General features: G+C 39.0%; 1 protein-coding gene across 2 annotated transcripts in view; it reads right to left on the minus strand.

Annotated features, from left to right (window-relative positions):
• Positions 1 to 14,681, minus strand: part of adamts6 (ADAM metallopeptidase with thrombospondin type 1 motif, 6) — a 297,940-nt gene that overhangs the window by 41,473 nt on the left and 241,786 nt on the right. For both annotated transcript variants that reach the window (XM_063043008.1, XM_063043007.1), the window contains exons 17-19: positions 13,388 to 13,511; positions 3,499 to 3,579; positions 2,497 to 2,660 (exon numbers count right to left, since the gene is read on the minus strand). In XM_063043008.1, coding sequence (XP_062899078.1) covers positions 2,497 to 2,660; positions 3,499 to 3,579; positions 13,388 to 13,511 — 369 coding nt within the window. The remainder of the gene's footprint in view (positions 1 to 2,496; positions 2,661 to 3,498; positions 3,580 to 13,387; positions 13,512 to 14,681) is intronic.

Consider the following 14,681-nt stretch of genomic DNA (forward strand, 5'->3'; position numbering starts at 1 on the left):
GCTAATGAATGCCTCCATTCCAGCCAGCATCTGATACAACTGCCAATCAATAATGCCCATTTCTTTTTATACAGACCCCAAAGATCTAAAGTACCCTAAGATCATTGAATCTTCCAACAGTAAATGATGAGTCCTAATTCTTCAGTCAACAGCACACTTTCAAATGGCAGTGCCTGCTGATATGGTGTGTCACCAATGGACTCATGTCAGGCTCACTTTCCAAGTCTCCTGAGCTGGAAGTCTCTGAAGGGCAGGCTGAAGAACAGAGCACACAGTACTTTCAGCGAAAGGGCTAATAGACATCAGAATATGATTCAGTGAATATCAACAAAGGTAGGAAAAGAGACAAAAGCTTTTCCAAACGTGCACTTGCTCGTAGACCCCTGATATCCTTCAGCCTCTCACGTTAGGACACAATGAAAGGCCAGGGTGCCAGACTGGAAATCCTGACTGGTTGTGGTTGCACACTCTCTCCTCATGGATTTAGCTGAACGTTTTCATCATAGAAGTACGGAGCTGGGAAAGGAGGGTGGAGAATGAAGGGTTCAGTGAAAGGAACTTCATTACCCTTCCATATAAAGACTCTGATGTTTCTTGGAAAATAGATATTTGAGAGCTCTAAAACTGATCACCATTTAAATTCTGCAATAGCTTACGAGCAAGCATTTCAGCCCTTCCATTTATAAACTCCTTTGCACACCTGGGATGACCAGGAAAGGAAGGGATATGGATTCCCCCAATTCCATCCTTTCCAATAGTCCTGATAGTTTGTCTTTCATCCAAAATGCAAATGCGATTATCAACTGGGACTAGCAGACTGACATGGACCAAAAGGGCATATTTCTATGCTGTATTGCTCTGTGACACTAAAAATCATTAACTAGTTCCTTATCTGCTTTAGCCCAATAGAAGAGTAACTAATCAGTGACATCGCTCGAGCCTCAGCTATAGATTTTCCATACCCAGGTGATGCATCATTTCTTCCAAGTGTGATTAAGCATGAGGTGTGGACAGTTCTGAATATTCAACCTTTTAAAAGTAATCAAAAATAATTAACTGAAGAGATGTCAGAAATGTAGTTGAAATACACATCATCAACTTTGTGCTTGTTTTGATCATACTAAATTATTGCCCCGATCCAAAAACAAAAATGAGCAGTTCCCATGATTTTCATAATAACAATTTTGCAAAACACCACAAAATAAAAAAAGAGAAATGCTTTGAAACTGATGTCTGACATATCTCAAAGTTAACACATTTCGAGTATTAGCCAATGTTAGAGTATTCATTTCCTAAACCGAGCTCATATTCAACTGCACAGCAAATTTAGAGTCTATGTGCAAGGCTTGCAAACTTTGCCTGATAATACTTCTGCAAAGTACCTGCAAATTACTTTACATTTATTAATCTATGAACTCTGTTGCATGATGTAAAATAATTCTACTCCTGCAAAATAGTAATTCTTATCTTCATGAGGACAAAAATACAATTTTACACTATGAACCAAATAATTCCGCACATATGCAAAGGCAGATTCATCCTGACATGGCTCTCTATCTGAACTTGCAATCTGTCAAAGGCTTCGTAACAATCTCTAAGCACTTTTGGTAGTCAGGCATTTAAAAGACAATTCAGTAGTTTGAAATTATTTACAAATAATAACATATTTAAAATAAAATATGAAATACAAATAATCAAAAATACGGAAATAAAGTTAAGCAAATTGAAGATTTGCAAACCCATTTAAATGGATAGATATTCCAGCAGTACCCAGAGAATATTGACAAATGAGCAGATAAACTACGCAAATCAATTGGGCAAGTTGATCCTCTAACACTTGATTTAATCTGGGGCACCAAAACATGCACAAATATGAACTACGTATGTTATAGTTTTCCTTATTGTTCATAGTTTGATCTATAAAGTATAACTTCACCAGAATTCCAGCTACTATCTGGAAATATGGATAGGTTAGGGTCTGATGTGGCTATAATTTTTGCTGACAGATGCTTGTTCTGAAGGCGACAAGTAACAAGTGGACAGTAAACATCCATCAGAACTAACAGATGGATGTTTTCACAGTTTCTTACTTTGTAGAAGGAGACCATTTCACCCATTCAGTCCTCAGAGCAATTTCCTCTCTGCTAATTTCTCTGCAACCCATTTTCTTTCACAGGCCTGTCCATTCTATTTCTATTTTCCTACCCCTCACCTATGCACCAGCACCAACTAACAGTGGCCAATCGGCCTACTGGCCAGTAATCATTGGGAAGTAGGAGATGAGCACCTGGGGGAAACTCACATGGGCACAGGAAGGAAGGGCAAACAGACAACACTGGAGATCAAGATGAATCCAGGCCATGATCTGTAAGCATCAACATTACCTGCTGCACTACTATAATGCCCATAGTGATACATTTGAAAAGGAAGTACAGGGTGAAAACAGATAGAAAAATGGGAAAAGAGTAAATTAATGCAGATTTTTAGATAAATTACCATGACAACTAAATTTTCTGTGGTGGGCCCTAATGCCTCCAAAGACTCTGGCTCGTCTGCAGGTCTCTTATAATGGAAAGCTGTGCCAGCAACTTCAAATTTTCTTGGCCAGTCAATAGTCCAGGCACCGTTTATGTAATATTCATCACCTTCAGATTTCAAAGCTACAAGTAAAAATGTTTCAAATTATTCGTAAAGCAAAACTTTCACAACTTCAAATAAGATAAACAGAAACACCGAAAAGAAAAAAAAAACAAATGCATGTGTTTTGTGCGTAATACAAAATGTGCTCAACTTAAAATTGCACAAAATGCTGGAAAGCTCAACAGATCAGACAACATCAATCTAGGGTGTGAGAGATTGGTGGAGAGAGAGAGAGAGAGAGAGAGAGAGAGAGAGAGAGAGAGAGAGAGTGGGGGGAAGGGACAGAGAGAGGAGGGGGAGGGACAGAGAGAGAGAGAGAGAGAGTGGGGGGAAGGGACAGAGAGAGAGAGAGAGAGAGAGAGAGAGAGAGTGGGGGGAAGGGACAGAGAGAGGAGGGGGAGGGACAGAGAGAGAGAAAGGGGGAGGGACAGCGATAGAGAAAGGAAGAGGGATGGGAGTGGGGGAGGGGGAAGGGAAAGGAGAGAGAGAGAGAGTGGGGGGAAGGGACAGAGAGAGTGGGGGAAGGGACAGAGAGAGGAGGGGGAGGAACAGAGAGAGAGAAAGGGGGAGGGATGGGAGTGGGGGAGGGGGAGGGGAAAGGGGAGAGATAGGTAGACAGGACAGTCCTGCCTATGATGTTAGAGTATTTCCAGCATTTTCTATTTATATTTGAGTTTTCCAACATATAAATGTCTTGCATTTGATTTTACTGCTTAAAAGTTGTTTCACCAAATCAGTTTAATCTTTTTTAAAATTAGTTTATTTCAAATTTATAAGATTGGTACTCAGTTGTTAATCTTTGCAAAGAAAGACTTCCACAAAGTTAAACAATTAGCCCATCTCTATACATACACTCACCAATATAGTTTTTTGACATTGCCAGTTCCTGTATTTCGATATGGACTGAGCCTCTTGGAATCTGAACTACTTCCATGTATCCTGAAAGCATAAAGTTTGAATCCTGAATTATTTCACGTCAGATAAAAAATCAAAACTTTTTTATGATTCCTTTTATTAAAAAAAATTTGTAATTTATTTTCACATATGCCAAATACTAACTGAAATTCAAATTACTATTGTAGCTTACCTCAGGATGATTTGATCTGAATGCTTGTTCTAATGTTAAAACAGCTAAGAAGAGGGACAAAATAAACCAAACATCCTTTAGAAATATTACCTCAATGTAGTTAATGCTTGTAACCTTCCATTAAATGAATTCTTAATTGCTAATCTACATCAAACTGTTCTCTTCAGCTTCTTCCCAATGATACCCTTCATCTCTGTGATGAAGTCAACTTTTTCCAAATGGCTAATGTACATTTCAGTCATAGTAATAGAAACATAGAAACATAGAAAATAGGTGCAGGAGTAGGCCATTCGGCCCTTCGAGCCTGCACCGCCATTTATTATGATCATGGCTGATCATCCAACTCAGAACCCCGCCCCAGCCTTCCCTCCATACCCCCTGACCCCCGTAGCCACAAGGGCCATATCTAACTCCCTCTTAAATATAGCCAATGAACTGGCCTCAACTGTTTCCTGTGGCAGAGAATTCCACAGATTCACCACTCTCTGTGTGAAGAAGTTTTTCCTAATCTCGGTCCTAAAAGGCTTCCCTCTATCCTCAAACTGGACTTCCCCAACATCGGGAACAATCTTCCTGCATCTAGCCTGTCCAATCCCTTTAGGATCTTATACGTTTCAATCAGATACCCCCTCAATCTTCCAAATTCCAACGAGTACAAGCCCAGTTCATCCAGTCTTTCTTCATATGAAAGTCCTGCCATCCCAGGAATCAATCTGGTGAACCTTCTTTGTACTCCCTCTATGGCAAGGATGTCTTTCCTCAGATTAGGGGACCAAAACTGCACACAATACTCCAGGTGTGGTCTCACCAAGGCCTTGTACAACTGCAGTGGTACCTCCCTGCTCCTGTACTCGAATCCTCTCGCTATAAATGCCAGCATACCATTCGCCTTTTTCACCGCCTGCTGTACCTGCATGCCCACTTTCAATGACTGGTGTATAATGACACCCAGGTCTCGTTGCACCTCCCCTTTTCCTAATCGGCCACCATTCAGATAATAATCTGTTTTCCTATTTTTGCCACCAAAGTGGATAACTTCACATTTATCCACATTAAATTGCATCTGCCATGAATTTGCCCACTCACCCAACCTATCCAAGTCACCCTGCATCCTCTTAGCATCCTCCTCACAGCTAACACTGCCACCCAGCTTCGTGTCATCCGCAAACTTGGAGATGCTGCATTTAATTCCCTCATCCAAGTCATTAATATATATTGTAAACAACTGGGGTCCCAGCACTGAGCCTTGCGGTACCCCACTAGTCACCGCTGGCCATTCTGAAAAGGTCCCGTTTATTCCCACTCTTTGCTTCCTGTCTGCTAACCAATTCTCCACCCACACCAATACCTTATCCCCAATACCGTGTGCTTTAAGTTTGCACACTAATCTCCTGTGTGGGACCTTGTCAAAAGCCTTTTGAAAATCCAAATATACCACATCCACTGGTTCTCCCCTATCCACTCTACTAGTTACATCCTCAAAAAATTCTATGAGATTCGTCAGACATGATTTTCCTTTCACAAATCCATGCTGACTTTGTCTGATCATTTCACCGCTTTCCAAATGTGCTGTTATCACATCCTTGATAACTGACTCCAGCAGTTTCCCCACCACCGACGTTAGGCTAACCGGTCTATAATTCCCCGGTTTCTCTCTCCCTCCTTTGTTAAAAAGTGGAGTTACATTAGCCACCCTATGGTCCTATTTTGATAAAGGTCATCCGCCTTAAATGTTGACACTTTCATTCTCTAGAGATGCTGCTTGACTCCAGAGATGGTTTATGTACAGTTTTGTTCTCATAAATTCAATTTAATTTTCTTGATTTTTCTGTAAATGCCTGCAAGAAATTGAATCTCGTTTTCTTATACATTAACGAATGTGACATATACAATACGTACTTTGATAATAAATTTACTTTGACTTTGACTCTCTAAGTATCCCCTGGCATTCTCTGGTTTTATTTCAGATTTTGAGTACCTGGGAACTTTGCTTTTCTATATGATGGGTCCCTATACTTTATACTCTATACTACAGGTTGAATTTCTAGCACCTCAATCCATTTTAAATGGGTCATGTTAGCACGTGAAGGCAGGTTGAAAAAGTCAGACATAGCTTGGTAGTACGCCATTAAGTAAATGTCCAAGACATTTTTTGGCAGAAATGGATAATTACTGGGGATAAGCAAGAACTATAATGTAACTAATGTAACAAGAACTAATGTAAATAATTTCATTAACCATAACCTTACCAAATTGTACAGAAGGCTCAAAGAGTCATCTGGTCTACATCTGCTTCTGGTCTGTATATTTGTATGAATCAATGTTTTTTGAATGACTCTTTCAAGAATTATTAGTTAGGTTACAATGCCTGCTGCAACTAAGCAGAACCTGTTTTAAAAAAATGTTTCACCCTTAGCCCTTGAATTTGCTATTTAAGAGACCACAATTCTTTACAGTTTCTTACGGCCTTGGGCTAAGCAGGTGCATACCAAGCTGTTCTGCGTTTGGTTAGGTGCTCCTATAAAAATTGGTGAGGGCTAGAGGGCCTCCCCAGATTATTAACGTCCACGTATAGCCCGTACATATGTGTGTGTGTGTTTGGGAGACGGGCAAGACTATCTATACCTCTAATAATTTAATAAACCTATCAGTTGTCCCCTCAGAGAAACAATCCATTTATCTAGCTTCTCCTTTTAGCACAAATCCTCTCATCCAAGCAGTATCCTTAGTGAACAAGGTTTGGGGGAGTATTTTGGGAGCAAGATAAGGAGGTACTGCTTTTCCCAGTATACTGCACCTGTGAAATTCTCTGCTCAGGGAAGCAGTGGAGGTTACCACATTAAATATATTTAAGATATAAGTTGGAGAGATTTTTGCATAGTATGGGAATTAAAAATTATGGGGAAAAGGTGGAGCACTGAGCCCACAACCCGATCAGCCATGATCCTATTGAATGACAGAGCAGGCTACATGGGCCAGACAGCCTTCTTCCTCTCCTATTTCTTATATCCATATGACTTAACAGCGACTTCAAAATGTAACATATTGCTGGCACACTTTAGGTAAGACAAATCACAATATACAATTCCATGATTTTACAAAGGAGCGAAACACACCAATGTTGATTGCACGTTTTCCTATTTTTTCCTTGGTTCTACACTTGGAGAAACATCTACTGCACCAGCCCTAAAAGCTCCCCATGTCTCCATAAATGACAAAACTAAATCATTGCTAATAAGGCATGATACGGGTACTACAGCAATATATACTTAGAATTACCATAACTTGAACAAAAGATGAGCAATTCTAATAATTTTTACCAAAAGCTTCATATATTTCTGCATCATGTGTTATCTGTGATATCTTTAGTATATTCCAACTCCACTGAGACAGTTAATATTCCAGATTTGCATGTGAGTTTCAACTACATAAATATTTCCAAACACTGAACATTAGATGTGTTTAAGTCACAGCCTTGGTTAATAATTTCTCAAAAAATCTAATTTTACTAGATAATCTTACTGTGCTGTTCACACTTCTCTGAGCACAATATTTGTAAGTAGATTAGGTGATAAGCTCGTTCCAGTTTTTACTATTAAACTAGATAATTAAAAATAAATCTACTTGGTAATAATTACTCAGTTTTTCTTGTTTTCTGACTAACTATGTTTTAAAGGACTTCAAATTGCATCTGCTAGGAGGACAAAGTTGTTTGCATTGTCAAGATAATTAATCACTCAGCCAACAATTATTACACCCCACCATCAGATATTTGTAATAAAAGTTTCAGAATATGTTGAACAGGCCTGGGTTGTTTATGAAGACTTATCTCAATCGTTTAAAATCACCGACTGTTTTCCATCTGCTTTCACTGCGCACTTCTCAGTGTATAGTGAAAGACTGTAAAGGACTGATGGTATGAGATGCACAGTACATCTGATTTCTCTGACAATCCAGAGCTCAAACAGCAAGTGACGTCACTAGAGTCTACCTTAGAAGTTAGGACAGTATCCTTTCTGGATTATAAATTTAAGGAAAGGTAAAGAATATCAATATTTTTACAGAAAGCTTTGTTTATTTCTGCATCACCTTTCAAATGCTGTTTCAATCATTTCAACTCAGCTCAGCCAGTTATTACTCTAGCTTTGTAATTGTGTACATGTTTCAGATAACAAGTATCTCAAAATCTGAGAGTTATAGATATACTTAGGTCTCAGTTTTGGTTAATAATTGCTTGACAATGCACAGAATTGAAAAAGCTGCAGAGGGTTGTAAACTCAGCCAGCCAGTCAGCCTTTCCGACATCAAGGACAACTTCAAAAGACAGTGCCTTAGGAGGGCATAATTAAGGACCCTCCCAATCCAGGACATGCTCTTTTCTCAATACTACCATAAGGGAGGAGGTACAGGCATCCGAGGAAACACTCTCAACTTTTTAGGAACAACTTCTTCCCTTCCGCTATCAGATTTCAGAATTGTCCATGGACCATGAACTATGACTGGTCAGTTAATGATCTGGATGACAAAATTGATGGCTTTGTGGCCAATACAAAGATAGGCAGAGGGGCAGGTAGAGTTGAGGAAGGAGGGAGTCTGCAGAAGGACTTAGACAAATTAGGAGAATGGGCAAATAAGTGGCAAATGTAATGTAGTGCAGGAAGTGTAAGGTCATGCACTTTGGTAGAAGGACTAAAGACACAGACTATTTTCTAAGCGGGGAGAAAATTCAAAAATCGGAGGTACAAAGGGACTTGGGAATCCTCATATAGGATTCCCTAAAAGTTAACTTGCAGATTGAGCTGGTGGTAAGGAAGGCAAATGCAATGTTACCATTCATTTCGAGAGGACTAGGATATAAAAACCAGGATGATGATAAGGCAATGGTCATGTGGGGGATTATATGGGAAGCAGGGTTTGAGGGTCGGCACAACATTGTGGGCCAAAGGGCCTGTAATGTGCTGTACTATTCTATGTCACACCACACTTGGAGTATTGTGAGCAGTTTCGGTGTCCTTATCTAAAAAAAGATGTGCTGGCATTAGAGAGGGTCCAGAAGTGGTTCACGATAATTAACCTAGGAATGAAGTATTAATGTATGAGGAGTGGTTGATGACTCTGGGCCTATTCTTGCTGGAGTTTAGAAGAACAAGAGGTGTCTCATTAAAATCTATTGAATATTTGATAGAGTGAATGTGGAGAGGAATTTTCCTGTAGAGGGTGAGTCTAGAACCAGAGGGCACGGCCTCAGAACATAAGGACACCCTCTGAAGCAGTGATGAGGAGGAACCTCTTTAGTCAGAGGGTGGTGATCTGTGGAGGCCAAGTCATTGGGTATACTTAAAGTGGTGGTTGGTAGGTTCTTGATTAGTGAGGCTGTCAAAGGTTACAGGGAGAAGACAGAAAAATAAATTTGAGAGGGATAATAAATTTGCCACAATGGAATGGCAGAGGGTTGAATGGGCTATTTCTGCTCCTGTGTCTTATGGTCTAACAGTACCTCATGATTTTGATATTTCTTTGCACTACTTATTTTTTAATGCATAGTAATTTTACATGCATTGCACTGCACTGTGCTACAAATCAGCAAATTTCATGGAACATGTCAGTGATAATAAACCTGATTCTGACAGTGCTGTTGTTTCACCTCCAGCGACTTGTGTCAGGTGCCGGTTAGAATTTACATGCTGTCTCTGTAACTGCACAAGTTTTACCTAGGAACTCCAATTTCCAATCACGGTCCAAGATGTACTGATCGGCTACTATAAATGATCCTGAGTGTAAGTAACTGGCTGAAGAATCAAAGGGGACTTGACAAGCATACAAGTGGTAGTAAGCTACAATTTTACAAGGAAAAGAGAGAGAATAGACATGGTTTTCCTCTGCTGGGTGCCAGTATGACCTCAATGGGCTGAATGACCGCCTTCTGTATCATAGTGAGTAAATTAATCCAAATGTAGCTATTATGATGCAGTTCCCTAAAAATCAGTTCTGTTTTCATAAAAAAAATAAAATAATAAAAACATAATAAATGCATTGTAAGGTTTACAATCTTTCGTAAAGGTCTGGGTACTGATGCACAGAGAACCCATTAGCTATGTAACGATGTCAAATGATGGACAGCGCACAATTGAACACCTAGATCCACAACTCTCATTCATGTTTGCTTAGCCCATGCATTTCACTTGAGGCCCAAGTAGCAGATATCTGTGCCTAAGTGGCTTGTTTTATTATTACACAAAGGACCACATGAGCATATCCAAATCTGGCGTCAGGACCCTGAATCCATCTACCCTTCAACCACTTTCACACCTAATGTTCCCTCCTAATGCTGGTGCTGAGCACTATGCCTCCGTATATTTGTTAGCCTTAAGCTACTCCTTCGTCCACACAAAATCAGTCACTTTCCACATCATACATCCTCCCTGTAGATTTCCTCAGTGCCCTCCATTCGGTTGTTCACTTCCACAAACACCTATCCTCTCATCATCTCTTCATTCCTCATGATGATCTTGTCAAATCCTTCAAATGTCTCCATTACCTGCTTTAATCATTTTGTAGCTCCGACCCTACCACACTTATTTCTCTAATACCCCTTGGTCAACCCTGCTCACTTGCACAAACCACGCTTGCTAATCACTTTCCATCAATACTATTCCCCCCTGCCTGCATCACTCTTCTGAAGGCTCATAATTAGTAAAAGAAAAAAAATGGCAGGTTGCATTGGAGCATTTTGCTCACATTTCTGTGCAGACTATTAATGTTCACCTGAATTGCTATAAATATGTCTAAATGCGCAATGTAATCATTTCACAGTGGCTCAGAACATTATTTAGGGCTGTCATAGATATGATGGATCAAATAGCACCTACTGTGAAATAAATTCTGTGATTAATGAAGAAGAACAACATTGACAGGAAATAAACCTTTGTCCAGCTAATTTAATGTTCTTTTTCTGGATTCATTTGGTGGCTTGGTTATAAAAGGTTCATGGTCTACAGCCAGAAATTGACTAAGAAATTGAAAGATATTGGTACTTAGGAGAACCTTGTACAAAAATCATTGTGTAGGTAAAAAAACTAACAATTAAGAAGACAGATAAATGCAGATCTCTATTGCAAGAGGACCTGAGTAACAGTAAAGTCGTCTCAGTGCAGTTGTACAAGTCCCTGGACTACTATGTGCTGGTCTGATCTTCCTACCTAACGAATGAGATAGTTATGATGGAAATTATGCAATGAAGTTTCACTAGATAGATTCCTGATGGCAGATTTGTCCCTCAAGGATGAAACTAAAGAACCTGTCTTCAGACAAACGCAAGGTGAACTCATTGAAACAAACAACCTTCTTGTGTGATTTAACAGATAAAAGATACAAGGATAATGGTTTCCTTGGCTGCAGAAGTTGGAACTAGGAGTCAGTATCTCAAAATAAGAGAGTTACCATTCTGGACGGAAATATTTTCTAACCAGTTAGCAATGAATCTTTGGAATTCTACCGAAAAGTGGTATGGGGGCCCAATCGTTGAATACAATGAAAACAATGGCTGATATATATTTTCAATATTAAGGGAAAGTGTTGCTGAGGTAATCGCTCAGCCCCGATCTTATAGAAATGTTGGAGCTGGCATGAGGGACTGAAAGACCTGCTCCTGTGTCTATTTTTTATACCTTAATGACCAGAAAAGGATGGCAGATTTTCCTCCCGTAAGATCATGAGTAAACAGAAAGGTTTTTATGGCCATCTAATGGATTTATTATTACATTAGTTTGACTAGTATTTTTTTTAATTTTCCAGATTTATTTAACTAGATGAATTTGAAATCCACAGCTGCTTTGATGGGATTGAATTCATATCTCTGGATGAATAGTCCCAAACTATTCTCATAACAACCACTGTGATAACCTGCTGGGGGATAGTATATTGAAGGAATGTCTTGGGAGGTTACTTGAACATCTGAGAAGGGGTAAAGAGCCAATGTATCTGTTTCACTAGGTATAATTGTATAAGTAAGACTAAACAGGAGCAGTTCCTACAGCTGGACAAAAGAGGATGAATAGATGAACTATGTTGCGGGCTACTATTTGGTCAAGGTGACAATGAATAGACTAGTATGGTCCCAGTCCAGAAAATGACTTTTGTTACATACACTGGCAGTGCATGAAATGAGATTGGAAGGACTCAACTTAGATCTCATTAAAACTTTTCTACATATCTCCTAAAACACAGCTGGCTGCACTCTGCTTGCTGACCTATATTGGTCTGGAAATCTTGATTTTAAAATCCCCCTCTACGGCCTCATCGCTTCCTATCTGAATTTACCAGAATAAGTGCAGTCGTTCCTTGAACTTGGTATTTGTGAGATTCTGAGATCCCTAAGCGCTCTGGTGTTAGGTCTGTGCATTCTTTAAAGTCAGTGGTTTTGGCACCATCTGTTCTCTGAACTCTATTGTGTTGGTGTTACGTGTTGCCTGAATGTGACTGTGTCAGGGCTGTACATTTTCTGAACCCTGTAGTATTGTCATAGCAACTTCTTTCTGAAATAGTGTCACCAGTCAGGATTCTCGGAACTTCAGTGATGATCCTACTGTTTTCTAGACTTGTTGTTAATCCTGTCTATTCCCCGAACTCCAGTGTTAGTACTGTGTGTTCTCAGAATTTATTAGGACTGCTGCCGTGTGTTGTATGAACTCGATGTTTGCACCTATACTCATTCCCTGAACTTCATACTTGTTGCATTGTGTATTCTCTGAATATGAACTTGATAGTAGTGGTACTGTGGGTTCTCTAAAATAAACAGTGCTATGACTTCTCTGATCTCAGCAGCCTGCCTGATAATGGCCAGAACATATTATGCATAGCATGAACTTGTATTACACTACCACAAACCATATCAAATTATGCATACCAGACAAATGCTGGCTGAGTACTGCAGTTTCATACTTTAAACTAGTAAAAAAAAGGAATTCAGATACTTGCACCACAATGATGTTAAAAAGGGAGATGAATACTTAAATTGTTTACATAAAAATAAAAGTAGTACAAAATCCAAAAGGAACTGATTAGGTGTAATGATAAGAGGACACAAGGGTGTTTCTAATTTGGACTTGCTGAAAGGTTATCTCCATTCTTGTGATGTTTTGAAACTTTGGCAAGTTTCACAGCATAATCTATAGGTGGCTGGGCAGAAATAAAATTTTAAACCTGAATCACAGTTGAAAGTTACGTTGCATGCAAGTTCTGTTTCACCTAGTTACAGTGTGCATCCAAAATAGACAACTGGAAAGCACTAGAATATTGTCAAATTGCAACTGCTCTTTATATTAAAAAAAAGTATTTATCACTTAATCTGCTTCTATTCCACATCCTCCAAGAGAAATAAAACAAGTTATAAAAAACTTGTGAATGAATAAAAAATGTAATATACTAAGCAAAAACATGCCACACAAGAATAATGTCTTGATTGAATGTCCAACTGGTCCAGTTTCAGAGAAAATCTAGGTAATTTGCCACATTACAAATGCTTTTTTTTAATTAATAAAATGACCTCACTAACATAAATGATTTAAATCTAAGGAAAATAATCACCTTTGCTGTTATCCAAGAACAAAAGTTATCGCTATGGTTTACTTTATCAGCAGAATTGAATTAACGTACCCCTACCTCCACGAGGCAGGGAATCATTGAATAAACCTTCTGTTGCTTCACATGTGCTTCCATCACCGCCGCAAACACGACATCTGTCTTCTTTTGCATCAGAGCCCAAAATGTGATCACAACCTACATGCTATAGAAGGAAAGAAATGTTTCAGTTTATACTGCAAAACTGATTAAAACAAAGGGAACTATTTACAGAGTGTACTGTAATATACTTTTTACATTACAGAATATCAAACATAATCTTTTTTTCTTTAGTTTCAAGTAGTTCAGAAGTTAAATTTCAACGTCTATCAGACGAACTGTATCATTCAGCAGTTAAACCTAATGATTATGTAAATAAATTGACAATTTCAGAGTGAAGGTTTAACCTTTGCTCTTCACTCCTTATGCATACTTGTTCGATAGGGATAAAAAAACAGTTCCCTGTTTTACTAACAGCAATTAAAATGTGACCTTTGCTCATTTGTGCCAGACATGCTAAATCGACTGCTGCAACATTTCTTTCACCAAAATAAATGTTTACAAGAGCGTATTTATCAATGTAATAATGTGGGGTTGAATGAAAGAAAGAAAGAACTGGGGTATTTTTGGAATACTTGCTGTAGAATGTGGCTATTAACAGTATTTATTTTGTTTTTTTTGTGGCCTCTGCAGGTGTAGGCAATCTTTAAAAATACCATTCATGGATACACAAGAGATTTACAGAGTTCTTTTTGGGTTGATGGAGGAGCAAGTATGTACAAAGCTCCTGCTGTTTCTGCATTTCTGTGCTCCATAGCATTTGCAACTGTAGGAATTACCACATTGTTTATTTGGCTGCTTTCTTTTAGTGAAATTCCTTGGTTAGTTTAAATGGGTTAGTCTGAAGAATTAGGACTAGAAATTCAATGCCTGAGTATGTGTGCTAAAAGGGCACTGCCCTGGGGATTTGTGCCAGTTTCCTTTGAGACTGCTGCTAGCCATTCTCTTCCACACAAAATGTACAAATACCATGAACACTGCATTACTCAAATAATCCCACAAAGGACCCTTCTTGTTCACCTCTTTAAATGCAATATTCCATCATAGTGACAGCAGTTTGAGAACCAATACCATGCATAATAGGGCTGATTTGCAATTATTTTGCCTTTGATTCATCTGTGGTAATGGATGTCATCCAGTAAGATACCAGGCAGTTAGAAGGGCTCGAGGTGTGGTTGGAATCTCTGTTACTTTAAGAAAGGAAAATTCTTACATGTGTGATCAAATACATGATACCAACTGAAAGACTTACAGAGCTTTCTTCCTTGGCAGAATC

The sequence above is a fragment of the Mobula hypostoma genome, chromosome 3 (assembly GCF_963921235.1).
Source record: "Mobula hypostoma chromosome 3, sMobHyp1.1, whole genome shotgun sequence".
Classification (NCBI taxonomy): domain Eukaryota; kingdom Metazoa; phylum Chordata; class Chondrichthyes; order Myliobatiformes; family Myliobatidae; genus Mobula; species Mobula hypostoma.